Source organism: Protobothrops mucrosquamatus, unplaced genomic scaffold, assembly GCF_001527695.2.
Source record: "Protobothrops mucrosquamatus isolate PMUCROS unplaced genomic scaffold, P.Mucros_1.0 scaffold5, whole genome shotgun sequence".
NCBI lineage: Eukaryota > Metazoa > Chordata > Lepidosauria > Squamata > Viperidae > Protobothrops > Protobothrops mucrosquamatus.
Window position 1 is genome coordinate 303254 of NW_015386392.1, and position 9517 is coordinate 312770.

A 9517-nucleotide genomic window follows, 5' to 3' on the forward strand; every position below is an offset into this window, starting at 1 on the left:
TAATCTTGTAATAAAAGTGGTATTGGTCTGCATGACTGGCTTTCTAGGTTGGTATAACCTGAAGAACTGACAGTGCTTTGAATGTGAATGAAAGAACAAAATTGGTGGCATTTCCCACCATTCGAGGATGCTTAACAATTCCCATGCTGTTTTTGATACTGATCTCTTTGATTAAATGACCCAGGCTAAATTTAGATAGTGATGAGGCCGGAAGTTATAATTTTTCTACATTACTTCCAAAGAATTTTTTTTTTATTTAGGAGAATTGGCAAACAAATGGAACACCAGAAGCAATATTTTTTTGCTAAAAAGTTGACATTTGAGTCAAAACAGGAAGGAAGGAAAAGAATTGTAAAAAAGACTGTGATGAAGAATGACATGAACTGGGGAGGGGAGAATTACTAGTATAAATAAGTTATATTAGTAAGCTGAATCAGTAATATAAAATTATGTATTATTTTTTATTACATTCCCATTTACTGTTTGTACAAGATATATCTTTAAATCACACAGAATGGTAATTTAGCAAAACAGTGGGGAATGTAAGTTTCTGCATTACAAACAAGATAAAAAGAGCAAGATAAAAATTTATAAAAAGAATAAAATGGGATAAGAAATATGAAATTAACTTGGCCATGTTTTACTATTATGTATAAATCCCATGCAATGCTCTATGTGTACTTTAAAAGAGGTTCACTAAGAAAATATCAAGGTATGTTTGAAATAAAATTTAATTTTTTGCTCAAAATCTCCCAAGGTTCATTGGTGATTTTGTCTTGTCTTTTAATAAAATCCCTGATTATTTAAAAAGCATTTATATGTGCATACATTGCTAAATATATGCATATAAATCTGAATATAAAACAATCTACATAAATCTATTTAAAACAATGACATCAGTATAGCCTATGCCACCACATTCCTGAAATACCTCCTCTTTTTTCCCATAAGGGAATCTCTATAATATATTCTTGATATTATAATTTCAATTTTGATTCTTTTGCTTTCAGTGTTTTAGTTACTAGATCAATTTTCTCTTTTAGTAAAGCACCCTCTTTAACATCTGTGTGAGCTTGAATATTTTTCATCAAGAAATGGGTAAGAAAAAGCTTCAAGCCTTCATGTAGCATCCCCAGCTTGGGATTGTCAGCCAACCTAGAAAATAAGAAAACTGTGGTTTAAACAATTTGCATTTTCTTTTAGACAATAATATAATGTCACAGTGGTTAAGACACTGGGCTGGAAAGCAAGAGACCGTGAGTTCAAGTCCTGCCTTAGCCACGAAAGCCAGCTGGGTGACTTTGAGCCAATCATTCTCTCTCAGCCCAACCCACAGACTTGTTATTGGGAGGAAAAGGAAGATATGTTGGATAAGTTATTTATAAAAATAATAAAGGTGGGATACATATAAATAAAATATACAATAATAAAAAGCAATACAGGCAGTCCTCGACTTGTAACAGTTCAATTAGTGACTGGTCAAAGCTACAACGGCACTGAAAAAAGTGACATGACTGTTTTTCACACTTATGACTGTTCTAGCTTCCCTGAGGATATACGATCAAAATTCGGCAACTTGGCCACTGGCTCACATGTATGACGGTCACCGTGTCCTGGGGTCATGTGATCCCCTTTTGAGATCCTCTGACAAGCAAAGGCAATGAAGAAGCCAGATTCATTTAAATGTGTTACTAATTTAACTGCAGTAATTCACTTAACAACTGAAGCAAGAAAGATCGTAAAATGGGGTAAAATTCACTTAACAAAAGAAATTTTGGGCTCAGTTATGGTTGTAAATCGAAGACTACTTGTATTAGATGAACAAGATTTACACAGGTCGTCCTTGATTTATGACAGCTGGGACCAGAATTTCCATGGCTAAGCAAGGAAGTTGTTAAGAGAGTTGTGCCCAATTTTACTTTTTGTGCCACAATTGTTAAGTGAATCGTCTTCAGTCTTGAAGCCAATTCAGCTTCCCTCTTTGACTCTGTTAGTTGAAAGCCTGCTGGGAAGGCTGCAAATGGCAAAATCACGTGACCCTGGAATGCTTCAAGCATCGTAAATACATGTTGGTTGCCAAGCGCCTGAATTTGGATCAAGTGTTTATGGGGATGCCGTAGTGGTTTTAATTGTGAAGATCGGTCATAAGGCTTCCCCCCCCCCCCCAGTGCCAGTGTAGCTTTGCACAGTTGCTCAGCAAAAGAGTGTAAGTTGAAGGCTACCCGTGTCACTCTTTTGCGGCTTGGAGGGTTAAGCTACTAAACGCTTCCATGGGCTCAATGGAAGAACTGAGATGCTTTGAACTCTTGATACAAGACGCAGCCAGAACTATTAATTAATTTAAAAGCAAGCTCATGGACTTCAACTCCCAGAATTCCTGAGCCAGCCATGCTGGTTCAGGAATTCTGGGAGTTGAAGTCCATGAGTCATAAAAGAGCCAAGGTTGCCTACCCCTGGGCTAGAGAATTCCTACTCGGAATACTCGAAAAGACTTACTTTTCAAATATATGGTTGAGATCTTCTTGTTCCGTTTTTAGGAATAATGCAGATAACACCCGGCGCAGAAAGTGAACTTTTGGCTTATCTAGGTCACTGAATTCAATCACCTAATTGAACAGAAAGGGAAGATCAGATCAAAGCAAATCCTCTCATTAGGTCTGTCTGTTTTTCGGAAATGATCTGGATGATGGCCTCTCTGCTAGTTACTAGATCAGCCGGATTCTTCCCAGGCTCAGCAGAGAAGGTGCTGTGCTTGCATGAGGTCCTTCAAAATCGTTTTCAAACTGTGCACAATCCTACTGTCAATTTATCAAACTGTTTTCAAAATACTATCACTTAGTGTGATATACTGTACATCTGATGTACATTAATGAAAAAGAAAAGTCAGCATTATTTCCCTAAGCTGGCTTCAATTGCTTGAACGTATCGCAAGAGTTTAATGTGTAATCATAACTCCATCATAAAAAAAACTGACTCACACATAACTTCCAAGAATGTGATAGAATTTTCATTAACTAATGAACAGCCATTTACGTAAACCTTAAAGTTATTACACTCCATTAGTCAGTGCAGGTAGTCCTTGAGTTACAACCACAATTGGGACTGAAATCCTGGTTGTTGAGAGAAGCAGTTTTTAAGGGAGATGTCGCCTGGACTGGCTTTGCTCACTGACCACAATCCTGATACTCCCCACTGCAGTTCTTAAATGGTCTCACAATGTATTTATTTATAAAATTTATAGACAACCCATTTTATCTCAAGGTAATTCTGGGTGGCTTTCAATCACAAAAAATAAAAAATAAATACACTAAAAACATAAATACGTTAATATCAAATCTAAACACTACGACTCAATTAAAAGATGGGGAGGACAGGAGCAGGATGGGAAGGGAGATGGGATCTGTTGCTAATCGATCAACCAGTTCTACTGTAATAACAAAGGAGTTGGAAGGGACCTTGGAGGTCTTCTAGTCCAACCCCCTGCTCAGACAGGAAACCCTATACCAGGGGTAGGCAACCTTGGCTCTCTTATGACTCGTGGACTTCAACTCCCAGAATTCCTGAGCCGGCCATGCTGAGGGGAAAGGGAGAGTTTCCAAGCTGAGCCATGCTGGCTCAGGAATTCTGGGAGCTGAAGTCCACAAAGAGCCAAGGTTGCCTACCCCTGCCCTATACCATTTCAGACAAGTGGATGTCCAACCTCTTCTTAAAAATCTCCAGTGATGGAGCATTCACAGCTTCTGGAGGCAGGTTGTGAGGCTCCTCCACTGGAGCACCAAGCTCACCGGCAGGGAGAATGCTTTAGGCTCTTGCGAGGGTCATCTCTTGCGGTTTTTACTGCCAGCTGGAATAACCAGGTTGTTAATGGAAAGACTACCACGTAAGGAGCAGGAGGGTGCTCAGTGGAGAGGGGGAGACCCTAGGAGGCCTGGCACAAGCCCCATATGTCTCTCTGCTCAGGGGCTGAAAATCTTTCCTGACAAAATCCAAGCAGGGCTTGCCTGTGGCATGCGCCAGGCCTCCTAGGGCCTCACCCAAGGACTAGGGCACCTGGCACTCCTTATCTTACCACTACGTCTCTGCTCTGGTCCTGAAAATCCTTTTTTTGAAATCCAAGTATGCTAATCATTTACATGCGTGATTGTGTAGAAGCGAGGGGATTCGCTAGAATAAGTTTGAAATGGATTCTGGAATAGTGCTTTACAGGCCACAAAGCTCCCTTTTTGAGTCTGTTGTAACCTTGAACGGTCATTAAGTGACCGGTCATAAATTAAGGACTACAAGGTCCTCAATGGAACTGCATCTACATGGAGGGAAGTGTGTAGTGGGGTGCCCCAGGGCTCTGTTCTGGGCCCAGTGCTCTTCAACATCTTCATCAATGATTTGGACGAGGGGATAGATGGGGAACTCATCAAATTTGCGGATGACACCAAGCTGGCAGGAATAGCCAACACTCCAGAAGACAGGCTTAGGATACAGGAGGATCTGGACAGACTTGAACACTGGGCGCTATCTAACAAAATGAAATTCAATGGTGAAAAAAGCAAGGTTTTACATTTAGGCAAGAAAAACCAAATGTACAGGTATAGTATAGGGGATACCTTGCTCAATAGTAGTAACTGTGAGAGAGATCTCGGAGTCCTAATGGACAATCACTTAAATATGAGCCAGCAGTGTGCTGCAGCTGCCAAAAAAGCCAACACAGTGCTGGGCTGCATTAACAGAGGGATAGAATCAAGATCACGTGAAGTATTAATACCACTTTACAAGGCCTTGGTAAGGCCACACTTGGAATACTGCATCCAGTTTTGGTCACCACAATGTAAAAAAGATGCTGAGACTCTGGAGAGAGTACAGAGAAGAGCAACAAAGATGATTAGGGGACTGGAGGCTAGAACATACAGGGAACGGTTGCTGGAATTGGGTATGTCTAGTTTAACGAAGAGAAGGACGAGGGGGGGACATGATAGCAGTGTTCCAATATCTCAGGGGCTGCCACAAAGAAGAGGGAGTCAAGCTATTCTCCAAGGCGTCTGAAGGCAGGACAAGAAGCAATGGGTGGAAACTAATCAAGGAGAGAAGCAACCTAGAACTAAGGAGAAACTTCCTGACAGTTAGAACAATTAACCAGTGGAACAATCTGCCTCCAGAAGCGGTGAATGCTCCAACACTGGAAGTTTTTAAGAAGAGACTGGACAGCCGTTTGTCTGAAATGGTGTAGGGTTCCTGCCTGAGCAGGGGATTGGACTCGATGACCTCCAAGGTCCCTTCCAACTTTATTATTATTATTATTATTATTATTATTATTATTATTATTATTATTATTAATAATAATAATAATAATAATGCACAATGGAAACTAGCACAAAAAAAGTACTGTATATGCTGATATTTTTCCTTGGGGTTTAACGAGTCGTCTATTCTGCCTTGACAGGAGGAATTACAGACAAAACCACACCTGCACTATGCGTGAGCCTAAGAGCTGTAAACATTTTTAAAAAATAATTTTATTTACCTTGAAGACTGTGAGAGAGAGCGATTTAGTCTTTAGCAGGTGAGTCACAAGATGAACTAAGTTGGAGAAAGCGGCAGTTGACAGGCTTCCTAAATTTCTGATTTTGTCCCAAATACTGAACTGGAATGTGATCTAATTAAAAAAATAAAAGCAGGAAGCATTATGACAAAATGGTATTTCACCATGTCCCCAAAGAGCACATCTAGAAGGATGTGTGGGACTGGAAGACCACCAAGGCCCCTTCCAAATCCGTTATTCTGTTATTTTTTATTTCACAGTTAAGCTGATATGCTAAACATTGCCACTGAAAGCAATCTTTCATGAGGAGAGTCAAGTTCTTCCAGCCACTATGAGGCCCGTGAGTGGCCATTGCTTCTGAGTGCAGATCAAGGTGCTGATGATCACAGATAAAACCCTTCATGCACAGGGCCTGGATATGTGCAGGACTACCTCTTCCCCAATTCTTCATGCCTGTGCAATAATATCTCACAGGTTTTGTGTGCTTCAAGTCCCGTCAATTAAAGAATGCCACTTTATGGGACTCAGCAGGCATGCCTTCTCTCTTGCTAGCCTGCCCCACGAAACAGCATCCCTCCTGAGGCTTCTTTAGCCCTGATCCTGTTAGCTTTCGGGAGCTTAAGACCTCAGCTGCCTCTGATTTAGATTTATGCGTAGTCCTGTTATGCACTAGCAATGGTGTAATACTGTAGATCTAATTTGGTCCTCCAAACAGGGGTTTTTAAGATGTTTTAAAGATGGTGTCAATTATCTGCAGGCTACCTAGAATCACCAATAAGGTGTCTAGCTCTGAAAACCAAATAAATAAAACAAATGAATCACAGTACGGGAGAGATCTCTTCCATTCCCAAGCACTTGCCAGAACCATCTACTAAAAACAGGAGACAGCTATTTATTTTTGAATAGAAAGGGTTCAACAGCATCAAGGGGAAAAAATTGGCTTTGTAGCTCTCCCTAGTCTCAAATTATACTCTATTTTTCAGAAGGCTGAAACAGAGGCGAGAACACAAACTGCCTTTCCTTCCTTTATAACAGTGGTGGCGAACCTATGGCATGCGTGCCAGAGGTGGCACTCAGAGCCCTCTCTGTGGGCACACGCGCCGTCGCCCCAGCCCCCCTTCCCCTGTAGCCCCCCCACAGGGGAGTCGCCCCTGGGTGTGGCCCGCACGGAGCAGCACAGCCAAGGACATGGCAGCCGGGCAGCGGGGACACGATTCCACTTTCATGCTCCATCGTGGGCAGATGCTGCTGCGCCGGAGGGCATAACCGCCATGGTGCTGCTGGGTCACCTGGACGATCTGTGGTGGGCTGTGGAGGTGGTGGGTGGGCAGGGTGGGGCAGTTCTTGGGCACTCGGTCTCTAAAAGGTTTGCCATCACTGCTTTATAATATATTTAGGAATGTGAGAAGAGAGTTGAGATTTGGGGTAAAGGGAAAACAGCACCCTTCTGAAATTAGTCTGAAACCTCCAACGGTAGAAATGCTAAGCTCTTCTGCACGCAAAATATTGTGCAGCTCAGCTCTGTAGCTTTTTCACATCAGGGTTTCTTTTTGGATTTTGAGCTGGGGGAGAATTACAGACCCACAGAAGCATTTAATGCTTTTTTTTTTGCTTCCAGAAATTCATGACCTAAAATAAATATTCTATTCTCAGAATGTCAGCTACTGTATAAATGGCTAAAAAAATAAAACACGCTTTTCACTCACCTGAAATCGCCTTTCGTATTCACAGAACTTGACAGATAAATATGCGTAGAAGGGATTGTAAGTCTTCTCTTGCAGGCAACAGTCTATGAGGATATGGACTATCTCTCTCTCCTGTTGATCTTTAAGCTTAAGCCTAAGGCACAAATTGCCATAATGAAAATCCTGTTTGCTGAACTTACACAGAAATATTCCAAAAATAGTTTTGCCAGCCTAAGAACTATTATAATTTGTCCCTTCTAGAACAGTTTAGATCAATCTAGTATAGTGTGGATCAAACTTGGCAACTTTTTGTAGCCCAGAATTCTTCAATTAATATGTATAGAATTCTGGGAACTAAAATCCATACCTTTTAAAGTTGAAATCCACACACCTTAAAGTTGCCTAGTTTGAAAAACCCCAACTTATCTATGAGATATTTCTACTTTATTCTTCTCCATCTGGGTAATTTTTGATGCATTGGATTTCATCTTCCACCAGGAATTCCTCTAATTGAGGAAGATTTTTGTATGTATGCTTAAAAAAATGCATTGCTGAAGGTTGGCTAGAAGTGGGTACAAAGTTCGTAATAACTGAAGTAAGAATGCAAGGGTTATACGAAAGAGTCTAGTTTGCATTTATATTTAAATACTCTGGCAATCAAAAAACTGAAGAAAAAGCTCCCTTTAATTTCCAGATTAATAATAATCACCCTGACACAGAAAAAAGAAGTTACTAGTGGCAGTTATCAAAGAGAAGTTTCCAAGTTTTTCTAATTCCTAATTGAGGGTGTTGGGAATCTCAATCCAACTAATTATATAAATATAATCAGCATTAATGAGACCTCACTGGCTGTCTCAGCAGAAAGTCTGGCAAGAGTGAATCATATTTCTTCTCACAGAGCTGGATCACAAAAGAAAATCAGGAACAATTGGCAGAAAAAAGTCTTAACTTGGGCAGTACCTGTTCTGTCCAAAGAAGCCTGATTTAGCCTTCCTGTCAAAGGCTTGGCAGTACTAAAATAAATTAAAATGAAAAACTCTTAATAGTACAATGCAAGAGTGTAAAATGCACAAATACTTGCATCATTTTATTGTTTACTCTAGTTTTGAGATGAACTACCTGACTCTTTTGTTAGGACATAAGTGCTCTGCTTTGCACCAAGCTATGTTTCAGTTAGATCAACTAAGTAAAATTTGCAATTTAGAACAAATATTGCTATAGAAAATTCCCTGGGAGAGTATCAGCCCAAAAAAAAATAAAAATCAAAAGTGCAATTAACTTCTAAAGATGCTGAAAGTATATATAACTAAGTGTATAATCATGTCAAAAATCTCAATTCTCAATATATAAATATATATGCAATTAGTATTTTATGTCTTTTACTACTAAACAAATTACCAAAGCTATTTGGTTAGTGGCTTAATTTATCTGTAGCTGAAGACTCAATTTCTTTATTTAGCAGAAACTTCACAGTTCTTACGTAATAACATATTTAACAATGCTTTGCCTCTTAATCTATGGATCCCCTAGATATATTTGTGTATATTTCTTAACCATAAGCAAGTCCTCACATATGTAGTATATAAATATCAAAACTGGCCTAGCTGATCCACAAAAAGAGGATTTAGCTTAGCTGTTCTTAGGAGAAAACTCAGATTTCAGTCTTGCCTAAGCCTATTGTTAGCAATAGTGCTCCTTGTCTCTTATTCTGTTTCTTTGTCTCAAGCAGAAGAAATCCTATTTTGTCTATTTTTTGCAGCCCTTATGGGGGTAGACTTTGTTTGCGTTCCTGAAAATATCTTCATCTGCCCTAATGAATACAGACTTACTTCAAAAGTTTTTCAAAGGCATCCCAAAAATCTTCACTTGTCATCAAGATACAAAATATATTTCTCCTGATATCAGTATTCATTCTCTGCTTACGAGCAAGTTTCAGAATCACTGAGCTTACCTGAAGAGTTAAGAATGAAATATTATGTAAATTATTAATATTTTTTAAAATCATGCCTTCAATGCTTTATTTATTTATTTTATTTAATTTAATTTATATGCCGCCCTTCTCCCGACGGGACTCAGGGCGGCGCACAACATATTTAAAAAAAAACATAAATACATTCCCCCCCCGATAAAACCGAATTAAATCAAATTTTAAAGTTGTGTCTCTGTCAAATTGCTAAAAAAATAAACCCCATATAAAATCCTCCCTAGGTCAGGTCCGCTTGCTGGAAGAGCCATGTCTTGAGGGCGCGACGGAAAGCAAGGAGATCCGGAATCATCCGGATCTCGGGGGGTAGTTCGT

At 39.8% G+C, this 9517-nt stretch overlaps 1 protein-coding gene across 1 annotated transcript in view; it reads right to left on the reverse strand.

The window, feature by feature from the left end:
• Positions 1 to 345: 345 nt before the first annotated feature.
• NOM1 (nucleolar protein with MIF4G domain 1) overlaps positions 346 to 9517 on the reverse strand; it is a 27699-nt gene continuing 18527 nt past the window's right edge. The window contains exons 7-11 of the mRNA XM_029282949.1: positions 9048 to 9169; positions 7240 to 7372; positions 5516 to 5647; positions 2497 to 2606; positions 346 to 1155 (exon numbers count right to left, since the gene is read on the reverse strand). Coding sequence (XP_029138782.1) covers positions 978 to 1155; positions 2497 to 2606; positions 5516 to 5647; positions 7240 to 7372; positions 9048 to 9169 — 675 coding nt within the window. The 3' untranslated portion in view covers positions 346 to 977. The remainder of the gene's footprint in view (positions 1156 to 2496; positions 2607 to 5515; positions 5648 to 7239; positions 7373 to 9047; positions 9170 to 9517) is intronic.